Below are 19995 nucleotides of genomic sequence, written 5' to 3' on the forward strand. Positions count from 1 at the left end.
GTTTAGGGACAAGTGATATGAATGTCAAAGCAGCAAGCACGCAAGGTGACTTTTCCCTTCCTCTGCTTTCAGCTTTCCTGAGAGGTACGTAAGGTCCACTGTTTAAAAGAGAGAGACCTAATCAGGGGACCCTTAATACTTAGAAAGTACCTAAGAGCAGTACTTAACCCTTCTCCGGGCCTAACCCCACAAAAGTTTCTGACCTCAGTTTTTCTCACTGACGGTTCTGGACAGCTTGCCCAAGCCACCTCCCAGAGGCAATGAAAGAGAAAAGGCTTATTTATTAGTTAGCAAGCACATTGCTAATCAGTGAGTGACCACTGGCTTCCCCCAGTGAGGGAGCACGTTGCTCCCTTTGAGAGTTGCCTTTGCTGATATACTACCACCTAACCTTCACCCTAGTCCTGTCTTATGAATATACACAGTGCAGTGTTGAAAGAAATAAAATTTTTAGTGACTTTCAGGTGTCTTACATGTCTGTTTATTGCTTGTGTATAGAGCATAACTATTCATAACTTTTTATTACTGTGATTATCAGTTCCATCCAGCTTTTACTAATATGCAGAGTGGAAGCAAAGGTTCCAAATAAGGTTCTCACCAAATCAAAGGGGCTGCAAAACAGGCCTTGTTGTTCTTGCCTTTTTCCCTCATTCAGTGTTACTATATGTTGATAGTACCAGGTTTTAAGCATTATTGCATTATTTTTCCAATACATGCTTGGTTCAAGCACATTAGGATAATTTTAATTACTAGAAGTTTATACATTATTGAATAATTAAACAGTGTTTCCTAATTTTATAAACATGTAAACAGTCTGTTAGTTTAACCCACCAAAAGTCAAACAATACCTTTGACACTATATAAAGATGAAAAAAAAAACTGAGATGTTCAAAAAGTCAGACGTCTAAAGCCAGAACTGGTTCTTGACCACCTGAGATGCTTATACAGGTGCATCTCTTTTTAAATAAACTTAAGAAATAAAACTACAATATAAATTTAATTAATTGGTTGATTATTTACATTTCAAATTCTTTCATTTAACATAAAGATGGGCAGCAGTAAACTTTGCTAATATATCCAACATAGACTGTTATAACTCTTTAGGGTTACAAACTCTAAAGTTGTTTACTTGAAGGGAGACTGTTTTTACCAGATATACAAATGTATTATTAAACAGTATAGTGTTGGCATAGGAAAATAGATCAGTGGAATAGGATTTCAGAAAGTATGGAAATAAACCCAGGTAATATGGGAATTTAGCACACGATAAAGGTAGCACAGCAAATTAGTGAAACAAAAATGGATCATTCCAGAAAAGGAACTGGGAATCAGATAGCCATTTGGAGAAAGAAAAATAATGCTCGATTTTACCATACATCTTACATCAAGATAAATTCCAACTGGATCAAATATTTTAATGTAAAAAAATGAAACAAGGCAAAACCCATAAAGTACTAGAAGAAAAGATGGGTGAATATTTTTGTCATCTTAAAGTGGGGAAGGTCTCTCCAAGCTTGACACAAACCCAGAAGTCATGAAAGCAAAATGCTTTTAAATACATCTTTAAAATGTTAAATGCCTAAAATTTTATAGATAAAGGCAAATGTAAACAGGAAACTTGGAGAGATATTTTCCACATGTGACAAAGTATTAATTTCCTAAATATAAAAAAATCTATAAAAGTCATTAGAAAATGGGCAAAGGTCACAAACCAATATACAGAAAAAACATGCAAATGGCCAATAAATACAAGAACAACTCCATATTGTAATTAAGGAAAGCAAAATAAAATGAGATTCTTACATATCAGCTATGGGAAAATATTAATAGATATGAAATGTAAAGCCCTATGTAGAAACAGTAATTAACATCACTTCCTATTTCATTTTGCAAAGTCCATGTTTTTGTTCTAAGTGTTTAGAACAGCCCTGTCTAATATATTAGACCGCCCAGCTGTCTTTGGAAATGATTGACCTAGAGCATTGGTTTTCAAAGTTTTCTTATTCATCAGAATTCTCTGGAGGGCTTGTTAAAACATAGATTGACAAGCCCCACTCTGTAGTTTATGATTCAGTAAGTCTGGCATGGAACCCAGTAATTTGCATTTCTAACAAATTCTCTGGCGATGCTGGTTTGGCTAGTCCACGGACCATACTTTTAGAACCATTGACCTAGAACACATTGAGTATTAGAAAATGATGTAATACTGTCTTGTAGAGAAGTAGAGAATGTATTGGTGAGAAGAGACAAATAGGGGAACAGTGTAAATTAATGCCAAAACACTTTGGGTCTTTTATTTGAATGCCTTTCTCCTTTTAAATTTACATCACTAACTTATTCCTAAGCAACTAATCATGCTGTTTATAAAATTAGATTTACCTTCTGAACTTTTCTGCATTTTTCTAATGTACCCGTGCTTGACAGTTTCTTTTGTGTTCCATTAAGTGTCTTAGTGCTTTGAGGAACTGAAATGTAATATGTTAAATACAAGTAAATCCCATTCAAGAGTCTTAGATACCATCGTTATAAATTACTATTTCTTTTTTTTTTTTTTTTTTTTTTGCATTACGCGGGCCTCTCACTGTTGTGGCCTCTCCCGTTGCGGAGCACAGGCTCTGGACACGCAGGCCCAGCGGCCATGACTCACGGGCCCAGCCGCTCCGCGGCATGTGGGATCCTCCCGGACAGGGGCACGAACCCGCGTCCCCCTGCATCGGCAGGCGGACTCTCAACCACTGCGCCACCAGGGAAGCCCTACTATTTCTTTTAAAGAGGTTTACTTCAACAACTTGACAGTTAAATTTTTCAGTTTTACATTATAAAGGTAGGCTGGTGAATTAACATAAGTCCATATATAAGCCAAGATAATTTTTTAAAATTTGCATTAGCCTAATAAATTCTTATATTTACTGCCTTTGTCTTAGATGTAGCAAGACATTTCTAAACATCTCTTGGACTCTTAGGTGTTTTGAACTACTTTAGAGATTTTTACAGAAAGCCATTGCTCTTATTTATGGTTCTTTAATGGGTACAATTATGATATATTCTAACTTTTTCCAGATATTATAGAAAATTTTTAAATCCTCAAGTAATCCCAAGAAGTGATGGACATTTGTCTGTTGAGAATGATATTAACTGCCAGGTGAACCATTAAAAAAAAAACTTAGAAGTGTCAGAAATTCCAGTTTTTCCCTATCCCCAAAAAACTATTTCATTCAGGTCAAATCTATTATGATTTTACATACATAGAGTATTACTGAGAAATCCTGTCACCACCTGCAAATTAGCAAGAAGCATTTGCACTAAAGATAATGGTGAGTTATTGTCCCCAGCAGGATAGCAAAAATGACGAATTAATTAACCCTTGTTTACATTCTATTTCAAAGCCAAGATTTTAAGTAAAGCACTTGTCAAACGTATTAGCTGAGCTTGGTTTACAAACTAAAAGTGCAAGACCTGTGAAAGCCAAATGCTTTGTGGGCTACAATGGGGGGGAAAAAAACCTTCCTTTATTAACTTCAGGGATTAAAATGTAAATAAAAAGATCATTGCAGGGCATACCAATTGTTCTTCCCAGATTTGAGTCTTAGCAGGTATATGGGGATATACTGAATAACTTAAAGGACCATGTGGCTAGTAACTGGGGACAGAGGGCCAGATTTAAGTCAGAAGACTGGAATCAAGTCCCAAGTTGATCACCATTTACTAGTTCTGGGACCAGATAAGCCACCAGTTATTTTAGTATTTCATTTCATTTTTATCTATTTACTGACTGACGGACTTATTTAAAGAAGGGAAAACAAATTGGAGAGCTATTATAAGGATAATTTATATAAAAATAGGGGCAAAGGGCCATATAGATATTGCCTAATTTAAATATCTAATTTGATTTTACTGTATGTGCATTTTACGAAGCAGAACTACTAGAATAGATTTACAAATTAGCACATACATGCCTCAATCTGCCAGACATTTAGCCAAAGGAGCTGGATCTTTTATAGTCTCATATAATTCCAGTCAAACGTTATGAATACCTTTTCAATCCCCACCTCCCTACCCCCAGCGAAAAAAAGAAAAAAAAAATCACAGTGAACAACCCTAAATGTGATAGACCCAAATGCAGTTCATCCCTCGCTCTGCAAGGAGCCGGGAGAGTTCTGTAATCCGTTACCAGACCCTTTGCCTCTTCCTCCCTTTCCCAACTGCTTCTCCTGGGGCAAACTATAGGGGCATCTGGAGAGTGTGGATTTCCTGGCACAAGGCTTGACTGGAGGTGGTGCTCCAGGCAGCAGCCGTGAATCTTGGACCCTCCCCACCCATCAGCACCAACCATAATCAGTTTCTTACTGAAATTATGTGTTAACACTTCTTTATTTTAGCTCTATTTCCCGCAAATGGATGAATCTGTTAGGTTCTGTCATCTGTTTAAATCAGATTTAATTCATTTTACCTTTGAATGTTTAATAACATGTTCTGTGCATTCTTCTAAACAGCATGCATATATGTATGTAAGCACATATGCAGGCATATGCTGTATATGATATTGGCTGATTTCCTATTTAAGCAAATTATAAATTGTTTGCTTACATTCACTTCCTGAAGAACAGAAGAAAACACCAACCCAAAACATTCAAATAACCAGGCCCCAATAACTACCTCCCTGAGCTAAGAGATTTAAATAATCATCATGGTTTCTTGGAAAAACCAATAATATCTGGTGACCCTATGGGGCGTCTTACATAGTAGCCATACACCAAAGCGCACTCGCATGCCTGATAACGTGCACTTATTTCTGCACCCCACCCTTTTCGCTGTGGGCTCTACTGAGTGGAAATCAGCCAAAGCTCTACCCTGCTCTGTGCGCCTGTCTCTGGCTTGTCAGAGATCCAACCAAACTAAGCCTGAATTTCAGTCCTAGTGAAATATCTGAGGTCATTGCCTGAGCCAAAAATAAAAATGCAGCAGGGGAAGCACCCAACATGAACAGAGCAGAAGCATCTCAGTGACTTCAACCTGGGGCAGAGGCCTCTAGCAGCTTCCTGTGACCTCCCTGTGTGCAGCTAGAATCTGGAAGGGCACAGACAAAGCCATCGCCAGCCTGTCTCTAATTGGCCTCATGTCATTAGCACTCCCGAACAGGAAACTCTCTGCAGCCAGGAATTCTTGCTTCTTTGCCATAATATTTGAGAAGCAAACCTTTTTCCCTGCACACATTTAGTTCTGTTAGTTTGTCACAGGTTAGTTTTCTTGAGTTTGATAGCTATAAAAAGAACACCCTGTCTGTCTGATTTCTTGGCAATTGACGATTCAATTTTTAGGTTCTGGACCTCTCTTTCATTTGCCCTAGGTCAGTAAGCTAAGTTTTAGGTCGAAGACTGTTTATAAAATGTATAGAGTCTTGTTCGATGATGCCTTTATTAAGACAGAGAATGAGATTTGTGTTGCCCCCAAATGGTGGAGATATTCCCCTGGCCCTGTCCCAAGGAAGGGAACCAGTTTGCCAGGGCATACACAGATCATTAATGGCATTGCCCCCTAGAGCTTCTGTAGAAGCAGACCTTGAGTTACTCCTTTCTCCTCACACATCCTCTGGTATATCCAGTGCTGACATGCACCCGGTCCACTCCAGTGTGGCTGTCCCAATGTTTAAAACACAAAAGCACTTCCATATAGGGTGGTAAATGACTACTGCCTCTAGCCAGTCCCCACCAATAAAAATAAAAGTAAAAAAATAAAAATCCCACAACATTTAACAATTCTGGGGTTTTTTCTTGGGGAAAAGGGATGCTGATGAAGATTGGGAGGAGGCTTAAAAAGGAGTCCTTCATGTTGAGTTGAAATTTTATTTGCAGGGACAGAGGCAGCTCCTTTCGGCCAAATTCCTGATAATCAGAGCTGTGTGCACTAGTACATGTGAGCTATCTCATAGCTTGATGGATCAATGCAAATAAATAAGGTTTAAAGGGATGCTCTGCACTGTAATGCTCATCTCATTCATTCCCAGCTTGTCAGTGTGAGATTTTCTGAGGAGGGGCCAGCAAAGCTACATTCCCTCTCATTCATCCACAGACCTTGGGGCAAGAAAGTTTTAGAAAGAGAAGGATAAAAGCCAGAGTAGCCTTTTTTCCCCTGCACAAAATCTGCAGGTTGGAAGGAACCTTAGATACCATCTAATCCAACTTTCTCTTTGACTTCTGTGGAGAGTGAGGTTCAGAGATGAAGTAACTTCCCCCAAGGTCCCAGTGATGCTGGGGCCACTGGGCCAAGAACTAAGGCTTCCTCTCTCTAGCTGAGCTCTCCCCTCTGCAGTAAGTGGCCTCGCGGATACTTTACTGGTCTCTTTTCCACTGTAGAAGTTGCTAAAACCTAACTGCTTCACAATTAGGTAAAAGCAAATTATTTTATGGGGCAAATACAAAAGTATTTGGTTTTGGTTCTCTAGCTGGCTTAGATAGGGTATGAAGAAGCAAAGACCACCACAGAGAAACACCTCAGAAGTTCTTGGCCAAAGAGCGAATAAATGTGATGGAGGGTCAACCACCAAGATGGCCTTTGGGGAGGATGGAAAAATCAGAGGGAGTTGATAGAAAGTTGAAGATTACTAGTCAATGCACAGAACTGTGTCATGGGTATTGACTTCTTAAATGATGTCCTAAATTAATTTAGCAACCACAGTATGGTTAATGCTAGTGAGTTTCAGCTATTTTAATCAAATGATGTATTAAAGTATGTATTTGTGAAAATGATATGAATAAATACACTACGCTGAACCTTATTGGTTGGTATTAGCATAAGCCAGCAGGTGACACTTGCAGATTCCACCTGGGGAGGGCACTGTTTACGCACTCCCTGGGTACCCCCTCTGTGATGCCTCATTCAGATAGGCTAGGTCAGTGGCTCTCAACTGGGAAGATCTCCCACCCACCCACCCACCCAGGGGACATTTGGACGTTTGTTTGGCAGTGTCTGGAGGCATTGACAAGGGAGGAGTGGGGTTTGCCACTAGCATCCAGTGGGTAGAGGCCAGGGATGCTGCTAAACATCCAGCAGTGCTCAGGACTGCCCCCCACAGCAAAGGACTCTCTGTCCCAAACTATCAATAGTGCCAAGGTTGAGACTCCTGGATTAAGTAATGAATGTTTTCAAGAAAAAAAATGGAAAAACCCATTGGATGGCCCTGGTCAATAGCAAGTATGTGTCCCTACAGTCGCATCCTCTGTGACATGAAACTGGGAAGGGAGGCCATTCGGTCTTTGTTCTCCGTGGGGCACAGCAACAACCAGAAAGCAGTGAAACTGCTGGCTGCTTGACCGGATGACTCAGAAATGAAGGTGCTGGCTTCCGTTTGATTTATCACTGAGGAATGCCAAAGGGACATTGCTCTTTCACTATCTCTGGCAATTTTCTGCACAGATGATTACATTGGTAGATTTGCCTTGTATAAAAGATGTATTCCTAGGGCTTCCCTAGTGGCACAGTGGTTAAGAATCCGCCTGCCATTGCAGGGGACACGGGTTTGAGCCCTGGTCCGGGAAGATCCCACATGCCACGGAGCAACTAAGCCCTTGTGCCACAACTACTGAGCCTGCGCTCTAGAGCCCACAAGCCACAACTATTGAAGCCCGCATGCCACAACTACTGAAGCCTGCACACCTAGAGCCCCTGCTTTGCCACAAGAGAAGCCACCACAATGAGAAGTCCGTGTACCGCAATGAAGAGTAGCCCCGGCTCGCCGCAAGTAGAGAAAGCCCATGTGCAGCAACGAAGACCCAGTGCAGCCATAAATAAATAAATAAATAAAAATAATAAATAAATAAATAAAAAGATGTATTCCTAAAAAGTTATGTTTGTTAAATTTTAAATACAGTCAGGAAATTCAGTAAACACTAAGGAGCCAGTGAATCCTTTTAAAGTGACAGGTTCTTTTTAATAAAGTCCTATTCTCAAAGAGGAGCATACGTATTTACACAATTAATGTAAATACTTTTCCTGCACATTATATTTATATCACAGAGCCACATAACTCTTATGCGAGAAACAGTTTCTCTTCCTCCTTCCTTTTCCTGCCCTTGTTCTTTTCCTTTAAAGAGAAAATCAGGGGGGAAATTAACAATACAGTCTCTGACTTTGGGAAAGTCATTGATCAGTCTGTCCATTATACAGATCAAAAGATGCCTGCTGGGTTACAAATTGTTAGAAAAAAATAGGACTTGGCTCTGTTTTGAAATCATTAATTTTTTATCTCAGACTTTTTTTTTTCTGTTACTGACCTTTGGTTAGAAAGAGCAGGTGTACTTGGTCCCTCCATCACCCCATGGGTGTTTGTTGCACCAGAAATATCTGATAAGGCTCAACCTCTTCACTCACAGCAGGATGGGAGGGGGAATCAGCAGAGATAAGGGAGTGGGTACTAAAGGAACCCAGCGGTTCTCTCCTTATCAATTACTGCCCTAGGGCAACATCCCTAGGTGTATAAGTCACTGACTAAGTCAACAGGACAAAGGGGGCAGAAAGGAGGAAATCTATTTGATAAACTTACCATTCCTATCACTTCAGTGGTAGGAGGTTACAGAGGTGTGACCCACTGGGGACAAAGCCACTGACACTGGGGAAGAGCCAGCCAGACAAGAGAGGCACAAGGACACCTGAGTCTGACCTTCATGCTTCGGCCCTACTCTCCCTGGGAAGGAAGGAGGGGCTGAGGGCAGAGAGATCATAGAGATGACCCCAGCATGTCGACTGCCCGGCCAGCGCAGCTCCAGTCAGGAAGGCAGGTACCAGTGTCACCATGAGAGGTGGTGTCACCCTCGCCTGTTCCTCAGAGCACTTGCCATTTGAGCAGCCCTTCCACATACATCCACCCATTTTCGTCTCAGAACCCCACTGAGTGAGTTGGAAGGAGGTCATGGTGGGCAGCATTTTCCAAATGAGGAAACCAGAGCACCAAGAACGTAAATGCCACGCCCGAGATCATTCAAAGAAAGATTTGAGATGTGAACACCAGGGTTCTAACTTGAACCCCTGCGTTTCCCTCATGGTAACCTGCTCTCACTCAGATGACCAGGGCTCAGTACGAGCCTTGGCTGGGCTGCCAGGAGTCCTGGGTTCTACTCACAACTCTGTCTTTTACTCACTGTGTCCTCATGAGACAACCACTAGCCCTATTAGAACTTCCGTTTTCTTCTCTCTGAAATGAGGAGGTTGATCAAGGTGTCCTCAGGTCACCATGGTGACATAAGTGAAATCAGGCTAAAATGAAGACTTGCAGAAAGGCAGCAGGTAACTGCTTACACTGGAAGGTGTCATCTTAGCTGTATTATTAAGCACTTACCAGGTGCCAGGAACCGTGTAAAGCCCTGTAACACCAAATGAGGCAGGCGCATGTTAATGGAAATCCAACTTAGCAGATAAGGAAATTGAAGCTCAGGGAGGTGAAGTAACTTGCTCAAGTAACTGTCTTAGCCCAGGCTGTCATACAGAATACCACAGGCTGGGTGGCTTAAACAACAGATATTTACTTCTCACAGTTCTGGAGGCTGGAAGTCCCAGATCAAGGTTCAGCAGGGCTTGGTTTCTGGTGAGCGCTCTCTGCCCGGCTTGCACTTGGCCACCTTCCTGCCTCAGTCCTTACACAGCCTTTCCTCTGAGTACGCGCAGGGGAAGAGAAAGAGAGAGAGCTCTGTGTTGTCTCTTCTTGGAAGGACACGAATCCTATCAGATCAGGGCTCACCCTTATGGTTTCATTTAATCTAAATTACTTCCTGAGGACCCCATCTCCAAATACAGAGACATTGAAGGTTAGGGCTTCCACATAGGAATTTGGGGGGCACACAATTCAGCCTATAGCAGTCCTACAGGCGGAAAGTGATTTGAAGGTGGGATTGACATCAGGCCGTCTCACTCTGCCTGCTCTTCTAACCGCTGTTATGCTATATTTGGCCCAGAGATCTGAGCTGGGGGTAGAGACTGCTGGGTGCAGTGAAGCTTCTGTCTTTTGATCTCTCAGCTGGTAGATACAGCCCCTCTCCCTCTAAGTCACTACCTTCTCTCCTGGATACGAGGGTGGATGGGAAGATCCTCCTTTGATCAAACTTTCTGAGTCCTGAGTGGTAAGGAAGTAGCAGCCCAGGAAATGATGCCCCAAAGACCATCCTACACCCAGGCAACAGGCATAAGACTGAGCCCCGAGGACTGGTTCCTTCACAGCTATCTTTGAAACTGGTCCAGTGCTGGACCCTCCATCGATACTGCTGGTTGAACAAAACATGCGGGCCCAATTCCCTGGGCTCCCGGGAGGAGGTTGTAGTCGGTTGTCACTCATGTGTGGAAGGATGAGAACTTAATCCACATTGGCAAGCCACCCACTGGAGCAGCTATAGTTGTGCTTGTGAGTTACTCATTATTAAAGACTTTGCAGTAAAAACAGCCATTTAGACTCCTGTACAGGCTTCCACCGAGCCAAACAACAAACTAGTCATCCACCTGGAATGTCTCCTCTCTATAAATTACAATATCTGTGTGTTGTGTTTTTTTTTAAAAAAATCATCTTCCCCACTCTCTCATGTTTTACTTGTGTTATGCAAGTAGATTTCAAAAGGTTGAGGGGCTTCCTAATTTAAAAAAAAAAAAAAAACTCAGAAGAGCAACAAACCACAGGATATCATTCAGTAAATGAAAATGTGTCATTTTACCTTTCCAAAGTGTCAAAGGCAGGGAGTCACAGGGAACCACTTGCCTCTTGTCAGCGGAAGTGGAGAGTCATTTTCACAGCTGTAACGCAGGGGCTGTCACCGGGGCTGGGCGTGTTTTCAGTTGGCAGGGCACTTCACTCATTTTCTGCCACTTCACCCTAGAGTCACTACCCCCACTTCTTTCTCAGTGGAGCTAACACACGGAGCTTCTAGAGCTCAGTTCATGGTCACCATGGTCACAAAACTGCTAGCTGACTGCTGACTTGCCTCTACCCAGAAGCCAGAAGCCTCCCCCAGGCTAGTTCTATTCAGAAAAAAAAAAAAAAGGTATGTTTTTCCAGTGAAATTCAACCTTGAGCGTTTTGGAAAAGGGAGGAACCCATTTCTATGAGTCATGTCTCTTCCCAGGGGCAGGCAGGGCTAGCCAGAATAAAAGCTCGTGGCCCGAGCTGCACAGAGGCCACTGGACTTCCGGCATCCTGCCCTGCTCATTTCAACCATGCTCATCATCTCTATGGTTGGCTTTTGCAGGTGTGAAAGCTGTGGAGCCGTTTTCCACTCTGAATGCAAAGAAAAGTCTGTCCCCTGCCCAAGGTGTGTCCGTCGAGAGCTGCAGATGAAGCAGAAGTCTTTCTGGCGGAGGCTGAACATGGACGAGAGCCTAGAGGAGGCTTGCAACATGTTTGAGCTGTCCTACCAGAACACCTGACTCAGCGGGAGCCCAAGGCCGGGCAGTGACCTCTCAACCATCCATCAGCCCCAATGGCTTCCTAACTAGCCAGTTAGACCCCTCTGGAAGAAGAGTACGTCTCACCCTCAGCTAGATGTAGATATATAGTTATAAATGTACACACACACATACCTATACGTCCTGTACGTATGTTCTGTATAAGTCGTTGTCCTAAAAGTCCATGGAGCTTTGTGGCTCAAAAAACTACCAGTAGCCGAATTATACTTAGCCATGAATTTCAGCTGCTTGCTCCCAAGCAAAACGTGTTTTACACACAAGGCTTTAGAGTTCAGACTTTTTTTTCGGCTCTCAAGGGCCATTTATTACACAGGACACAGGAGAAAGCATTTCCTGCAGAGCAACAGTGCTTCGAGTTATTTTTGTGTTATTTATTTTTAGCCTTCACAGAGGATGAGGTAACTGAGGCAAGCACCCATCATCATATTTCATAAGAAAATCTTCAAAACACAGCAATGACTCCTGGATCCTTCCAGGACCCTGTGTCCCGGGCTCTCACCTCGGTATCTTCGCAGAGGCCGAGATCACCTCAGCTGAGTTGAATGGCTTGGAAATCAGGAGTGCGAGCTCCCTCTGACAGAAAGCATGTGTCCCTAATTTATTAGAGGAGCCAGTGCTGGTTCTGAAGTTAATCTCAGAAAGGGTTTTGCTTGAGAAAAGACCTCAGTAACCTACATGTTGTCGGTCTGTTTGCTGGTACGAATCCCGACGCCCGCCCAGTGACGTGACGCTCCAACGGTATTTGCCAGGCTGGAAACCTGGCTCTCTTAAGACCAGTCTTCCAGGAGTTTCATGAGTGACAGTTACGGTTTTTTTAATGGTGCTGGCCTGAGGAAATTGCCTAGGATTTTTGTTAAATACATCAGTTTATAGACCAGGAGGTCGGACATTCCAAGTGATGGTCTGCAATTTCTTTTCACAGAATCCTGTGTAGGCGATTCCCACCTATTTATTATGAGTGCTTTATTTTTCATTGTTCTTCATTGCCCTCTCATTTTGACTTTTAATTTGTCAGTGTAACCACTTCTGCTTTCATATTTTTTAATTGTCTTGAAAAATCAGAGTAACTTGGAACTTTAAAATATCAACTTTAGACTATTAGGAAAATACCAAACGTACAAATACAATTAATGAATTAAATCTGATATGATTTAAATAAATATATATACACATAAGCAATTGCCACCATAAATGGAAATGAAAAGTACTAGGATAATATAGGAATAAGAAATAGAATGAATCGCTTAGGCATTTGGCGGGGGCATGTTCTCCCTCTGCAGTGCCCTTTTAAGAGCCAGCGTAGCAGTCACTGTGACCCAGATGGCAGGTAGGATGGCACTGGAAATCGTGGCTCCCATTCCTTCCACCTTGACTCTTTCCAGAACAGAAAAATAAGCTTGTATTGAAACAATTCTCAGTAGGCTGTATGAGAAGATCCTGTATATTTCCACTGAGCAGATGCCTTCAATGCCTTCATGGTTTAGTAGTTTCACTGCTAGTAGGATCTGGAGAATCAGTGGCTCACAAGCCCATGGGACATTTAACCCCACTGCTCCTTTCCACCACACCTGGCTCCCTCTGGATCCCAGCTCACGCTGCTTCCATCCGTTTAGAGATGAGACATTTCAGACTCACTTTTGCGCAGACTGCTGGGTGTGAGCATTGCACCTCTCTACCCCTGCCAGTCCCTTTGGCCTCAGGCCATACATTTCAATGTAATAGCTCAGCACCACGCATGCATTTCTTTTCTGATTATACAGTAGCTATAACCAAGGCATGAAAACGTGTTAAAGGGCCAGGGCGCTATTCATGAGACACCTTACGGTGCATTTTACTCTTAGAAAAACAAGTTGACTCCCCCCGGCGCCCACCCCACTCCACTTTATAAGACTGTCGCACACAAAAGAAAAAGGGTGGAAAATCTCAAGCACTTGGCAAACAGGCAAACAAATTTGATCATCTCCCCTTTCCTCCTCCCTTTCGTGAAATACAGTATTTATATTTTCCAGCCTCAGTGAAGATAGCAGAACATGATCTTTCACATGAGAATTATAGACCTGCTTATTATAAAACAGATGTGCTCTCATGGCACAGCGCCTTTTCCCTCCGCCCCCAGCTCCCTGTCACTCTAGCTTACTTCTGCCTTTGCCGTAATTAATGTATCTGTGATTCCAGCTGTCAGCGAGGCCGTCCCCAGCACACGGCATTTGGGAGACCTGAAGCGCAAGGCCGTCTCCTCCCCTTCTAGTGTGTTCACTGCATGTACAGAATTTCCTGTCCCATCTCACAGGCACCCAGGGCCAGACCCGCCGAAAGTCAGGGTGACACTCTGGATATCTGTTCTCAAGGCCTCTGCTTTCACCAGGCCCATTTAGAGGCGCTGCTGAATATTGGCACTCCCTGTGAACTCATAAGGAGAACTTTCCACCCACATCATTTTCTGCTTATTTTGAAAAGGTGGGGGGAAAAAATGAATGTGTTATCAGCAGCAGCTACCCAGAACTGGAACCGTAGCCCAGCTGCTTCTGTTTTCTCTCCTCTTCGTGGAACCCTGACAGCCTGGCCGGTGCTGGCCGCAGGCCCACATGACACGCTCAGCCACCACCACCCAAATCTAATAGGACAGAGCAGAGCCGCCTTAGGAGTTGGGTCTGCCACGAAACTTCAAAATTGCTATTTTCAGCCCAGAATGCCTTAGCGCACATGAACGCCCTTACTGTTTTCAGCGCTAACAAATTACTTGGGGCACTGTAGGCAATTGTTCCACTGCTTAGAAACTGTTGAAACAAAAGCAGATCTGTGGATTACCACCTCCTTAAGACCAGGCTAATACCTGCTTTCCCTCATGGTCCGTTTTTCATCTCATATTAAATATCTTGCCCATAAAGCACTTGAGAAAATGGCCAATTAATCTCCTAGAGCTGGCAGCCAACTCAGGGCAACCTCTTTTCTCTCGAAAGGCCCATCCCCTGGTGTATCACTTGAGGAAATCCCTCCGCACAGGGCCAGAAACTCATGTGTGAGACAGTCCAACCCTGGTGAAATGTTGGCATCTCACCCTGCAGTAAAGAGGCCAGTTCCTAAAATAGACCTCAGTTTGCACCGCGGCAGGAAGGCCGCAAAGTACTTAAAAAGCAGTCAACTGGGATGGGAGTCATGTTCTCTCCAGGTCGGCTCTTTCTCGAAGTTGAACGCTCTTTATATGAAAACCATGTAAACTCTCATCTTCCTCCTTTGCTTCATTGCCTTTTCAGGGGACTGATTTATAGTCGTCTTCATGTTTGTTGTGCTAAAGGGTAGTCTTTTTAGGAGCTTTACTACTTGATTAGCTGAGAAGGCAATCGCTTTTGGATTCTTCTAGAATAGGCCTCTACTGAAAAGGGAACATCTCTAGGACTTGGGATTTGTGGTTTCCAACCAACCCAGTGGTGTCCTTCAGACTCCCACTGAAGGACTGGGCCATGATTTCCTTCTGGCTGCAGTGAGAGCCAAGCTGTTCATACCGCTCTAGCTGCTGTAGGCAGCCTTTGCTAAGCTGGAGTGAGTGCCCTTGCTTGGGGTCTGGCCTCTGTTTTTGTCTCTGCATCTGTACACACTGAACATTGACACTGGATTGTTTCTTCCCATACCTTCTTGAAAAGGCTTGGCTTCCAAACCTGTGGCTTTCTTCTCTACCCATTAGCCAGGAAAGGCCATACGTAAATTACTATATCAGGGTAGGACTTGCAAGAGGCCGCAAACGTTTAGTAACATTTTCTGCAGGGAGGCGTTATCTGAGGAGGCCAAGGTACACTCTGCTCCTAATTTAGGGTTAAGCCAATGCTGCTGTTCTTGTGTTTGGGCGGACTTCCTTACCTTCACTGATCTGTGTCAAAATAACGGGATTGTGAAGTAAACCTTCAACTCCTGATTCTAATACTGCCTGGAGTCAACACAGAGGTGATTTTTTTTTTTTTTTTTTTTTTTTTTTTACTTCTCCCAGTAAAGAGAGATGCGTGCGGTTTCCCCCCTTATTTCTTGAGTTTTCTGCCTCACTACTATCCTTCCTCCAAGATAATGTGAAAAAGCAGAGAATTGGCAAAACTGAAAGAAGTGAACATGCCCTCGTTGACCTGAATTGAGTCATCGGAAGCACTCTCCGTTTTCCTTTCCCTGGTCCTTGTCAACAACTGGGCATTAACAACACAGCTCCGAGTGTTGTGTACCCTGCGCCATTCTTCTAACCCTCAGTTCTACCCTAGTAGAACTAACTGCCTGACTTGACTACTTGAACCTAGTAATGGGTGAACAAGCCCTGCTCAGTTCATCTGAGCAGACAAATGTGATTTCTATCATGTGGGACAGTGTCTCGACAGTTAAGTCCCAGCGCCCCAAGTCATTGTCAAACTCTAGATTAAAGTCAAAAGAAAAGTGTGGAACACCCTCCCAAGCACACCCACAGTTGTCAGGGCTTTTATTTTAAATGGGCTCCAAGCAATCACGCGATAGGGTCCTCTCCCCCTACAGTACAGTGGCCTCCAATGTGATGGAAGGCTCTGTTAACCTCAAGTGAAAAAAGAGCTGCTGTTTTGCTTTGGTTCCTCCCTGTGGAAAGAGACACCATCTCGTTAGAAGGGTCTGGAGTGAAGCCAGTTGTTACCCAGGTAGAAGATTTAGGCGCTTGCAGCAACTCTTAGCACAGTAAGATTCCCTCCTAGGCCACTGAGCTGCAGCCCAGCCTCTCTCCCCTTCCCTTGATCTTCCTTGCCCCAGTCCTGAGCCCAGATTCAGGCCTCATGGCTGGTAAACTGGCTGGTGGACCACTGGGCCCTGTGGCTCCTTCTCATGTTGGCCGTTGCATTCTTTGCCCCGTAGGAGTGCCTTACAGTACTGCCTAGTGTTTCTAGTCTAGACATTCTGACCCATTTGAGGCCTGCAGGACCCTTTGCCTCAATACGGATCACTTTGCTTCTTCCCTGCTGGCTGCTCTTTATACAGGCAAGCTCGGAGCCTGCATGTTCCATAAGCATGTCAGACCTTTCACCTTCATTTAACCTGGTGCCTTATCCTCATGAGTACAAGGATTCCTGTTGGAAACACATTGTCAAATCAGACTGGTGGAAATGCTACTTGGAGCCATTGACACCTACCAGGAAATACAAAAGATACAACCACATAATGTTTTAACTCTGTTTTATGCTGTTTTTCGAACCACTCTTTTTGTTTGCTTTTGCTTTTCATTAACCAAACTCAGGGGAATGTCACAACGTTACCAAGGCCAATGGGTAGAGAAATTAAACGAGTTATTCAGATTCAAATCTGTAAAGTCAATGAACTTAGCCTTTTTCAGATGAAAAAATTACAGAAACACAAGGATTTTCATTTCCTTTACTGTATATTATTTTTTATTTTGCCACCTGTTTTCCAAGTGGAGGGCGAGAAGCCTCTTGGATGAATTGTGGTGAAAGCATTTCTGTGTGGCATGGGCAGTCCACCAAGCTATTAAATTAGGCTTTCACCACCGGAGGCTGAGGTTCTAATTTTGGACACCTATCAGGATCTTATTGTGAATAGCCTGCCTTAGAACATTTAAGGAAAAAAAACCTGTCTTTAGGGAACAGTAAAAGGAGGGAAAATGTGTAGGTTGCAAAGGACAAGTATTGAACGTGGGGTGTGGAAGACTTCTGCACAACTTGTTCTTAACGCTCCTGGGTCAGATTGGTGTCATTTTCCCTTATTTCTGTTCATGCCGTACAGAACTGTCTAAAATTGGGGGTTTGGGCTATTACTATGTCACTCTGTGTTGAGCTATTTGTAATATCTAATGTGGTAACTTATATATGTGTTGTTTCTGTTTTCTGGATTTTATTGCCTTTTTTTTGGCATAACTTATCCATATTTTGTTTACATCCTTTTTTTTTTTTTTTTTTGCGGTACACGGGCCTCTCACTGTTGTGGCCTCTCCCGTTGCGGAGCACAGGCTCCAGACGCGCAGGCTCAGTGGCCATGGCTCACGGGTCCAGCCGCTCCGCGGCATGTGGGATCCTCCCGGATCGGGGCACGAACCCATGTCCCCTGCATCGGCAGGCAGACTGTCAACCACTGCGCCACCAGGGAAGCCCTACATCATTTTTTAAATATCAGTAACTGTAATAATATAAAATGAAGCTGTGTTGTGGACAAGACCCCTAGTTTTTATGGTCATCTGTCATACAATTTAAGTGCACCAGTTCCTAATGTATAAAGTTCTCTCTCTCTCAATAAACAATGCAGAAAGTGCTTTCTCTTCTCATAACAACTTATTAAAATGCTGTTTTTGCGGGGATGGTGAAAGCCCAAGATGAGCCCTGGATGTTAATTCAAAGTCAAGATCTGAGCTTTATTGAAAGTGAGCTACTGGGGACTTTAAAATAGCTCTTAATATTTTTTTCTTTTTTTAAATTATAGTTGGTTTACAATGTTGTATCAGTTTCAGGTGTACAGCAAAGTGATTCAGCTCAGTGATTAAGAGCTATAATATATATATTATATATTATTTATATAATATATAAAATTATGTATATTATAGCTCTTAATATTAATCTTGCAGATAGACTTTGGTTTTTTTCTAAATTCTTCAACCTCAGTATTCTCATCATCCCTTCCTATGCTCATGAAAAATATAGTGTAACTTTTAAAGAGTTGCAGATGTAGTGTTACAGGCCTCATTTGCCGAATCAGGCCATGATTTCTTTCGGGTCTGAGACAAACCCGCCCAAGCTCCCACATGGAGCGTCTGCCACAGCTCTTCCCCAGGCCTTCTTGCCCGGGTTTCATCTCGCCACTGTGCTCTCCAAATCAGGAGGGACAAGTGCGAGGCAGTGGGCCATCAGGCAAGGCCACTGTTCATTCCTGAAGACCATACTCTGAAAGCAAAGAGTGAAAGTAGAGAGAAGTTGTCTATGTGAGGACAGCAGCCCTCTGGGAACTAACAGGTGTTTGGAAATGTCTGCACTACCTTCCCGGGGCTGGCCTCACCCTGCCACCAAAAGGCTACGGGCACAACTGTCCACCTGGAACCTTTCAAAAGCACCATTTAAACTCACTTGTTCAAAGAAAGACATTGAAGAGACCAGAAAGGTGCTTCTGGTTAAACATTTACCACAGGTGGACTCTGAGCCTCAGTCTCTAAGACACACCTAGACAAGTTCATGCCCAGCTGCCCCTCCTCCACCCTCAGGAAACCAACTGGGGCTCACGCCCATTCTGTCCAAGGAACAGCTGGACCTCATCCTCACAAGAAACCTGCCACAATCCACAATAAAAAGGAAAGAGTTAATGTTTCACTGAACCAAACCAGACACCATGTAGCCAAAGCCCCAATTCATCTGATTCACAGGACGGGTTAGCTTTCCCCCAGTGGCGGTAAACCTGAGTGGCTGGATGACTGCAGGAAGCTTTCATATTATCAAAAGGAGACGTTTCCAGAGGGTGGAAAGAGACACCATTTTGTTCCTCTCTTCCCACCCTCAGGAGATGGTGATTTGAATCTCCCTTAATTGTTTCCCCCGTCCTGTCCTTTGATGATGGCTTTAATCAGTGGTTCCCACAACAGAAGCACAAAAGCACAAGCAAAACGTCAGGACCCCATCACAGACAATCGAATCAGAATCTCTCTGGATGGGCCTGAGTACTTCTATTTTTAAAAGCTCCCTGGGTGAGTCCCATGCATTCTGAAAGTTAAAAACCACTAGACTGAATGAAGCAAGTTGCTTCATTGAATGAAATATACATTTGCTTAGCATACAGGTGGTCCACGGTGGGAAGGATGTCAGAGGGATATAGAGGAACTGATTGGTCTCAGTTGCCCTCCAGCCCTCCTGGCAGACAGAGAACAGTACTTTGGAAGCTGCTGCTCATGGATTGCCATTGTTTTCATAAAACCTTAACTTTATACCCCCTTCATTTCCTTCCGGGGTGTGGTTAGTGTCTATTTATCCAGTATATACCATTGCCAGACAGCCAGGTGAATAGAAGTGACCAAGTCATAGCCACAGGTGACTAAGCTAGCCTACAAAGAGAGCTTTGTACCCTCCCTTTCATTTGTTCATTCCTCCTGGTTATGATGCAATTGTCCTCAAATGTATGCATGTGACAGTCTGCTCCCAGGTCAGGCCCATCCAAGTAACATGAATCTCATCACTCTGGATAGTGATGTTTCAAATGGACAATCACTAGGTGCTTCTTGCCCAGAAAGGCCTGGGAAATTCAGGAAATCTTGAGCTGTGTTCATAGTTGCCTTGGTTCCATGGAAGAAGTAGACTTTAAAATGAACCAGAATCATTCTGAATCAAGGCATCTATTGAGCTAATGACCTTCCACCTCACCTGCCAGTTACAGGTGAATGGAAACTTGGTTCTCACCCTCTCCTCCTTTTACGAAATCAATAACTTTGATGATAACAAGTATTCCTCACTGATGGAACACTTGTACAAATGGTTCGGTCTTATGAAAGACGTGATCTCCATTCCCACAATGCTTACCACAGGGGAACACCCACAGCAAAGACTTTACTGAGAATCATTGTAGGAAGGCAGT

The 19995-nt window shown here is 43.4% G+C and overlaps 1 protein-coding gene across 5 annotated transcripts in view; it reads left to right on the forward strand.

Annotated features, from left to right (window-relative positions):
* PLEKHM3 (pleckstrin homology domain containing M3) overlaps positions 1–12517 on the forward strand; it is a 194567-nt gene extending 182050 nt beyond the window's left edge. For all 5 annotated transcript variants that reach the window (XM_060106882.1, XM_060106880.1, XM_060106881.1 and 2 more), the window contains one exon: positions 11223–12517. In XM_060106882.1, coding sequence (XP_059962865.1) covers positions 11223–11400 — 178 coding nt within the window. In that variant the 3' untranslated portion in view covers positions 11401–12517. The remainder of the gene's footprint in view (positions 1–11222) is intronic.
* The last annotated feature ends 7478 nt before the right edge of the window (positions 12518–19995 follow it).

Source organism: Mesoplodon densirostris, chromosome 8 (assembly GCF_025265405.1).
Source record: "Mesoplodon densirostris isolate mMesDen1 chromosome 8, mMesDen1 primary haplotype, whole genome shotgun sequence".
NCBI lineage: Eukaryota > Metazoa > Chordata > Mammalia > Artiodactyla > Ziphiidae > Mesoplodon > Mesoplodon densirostris.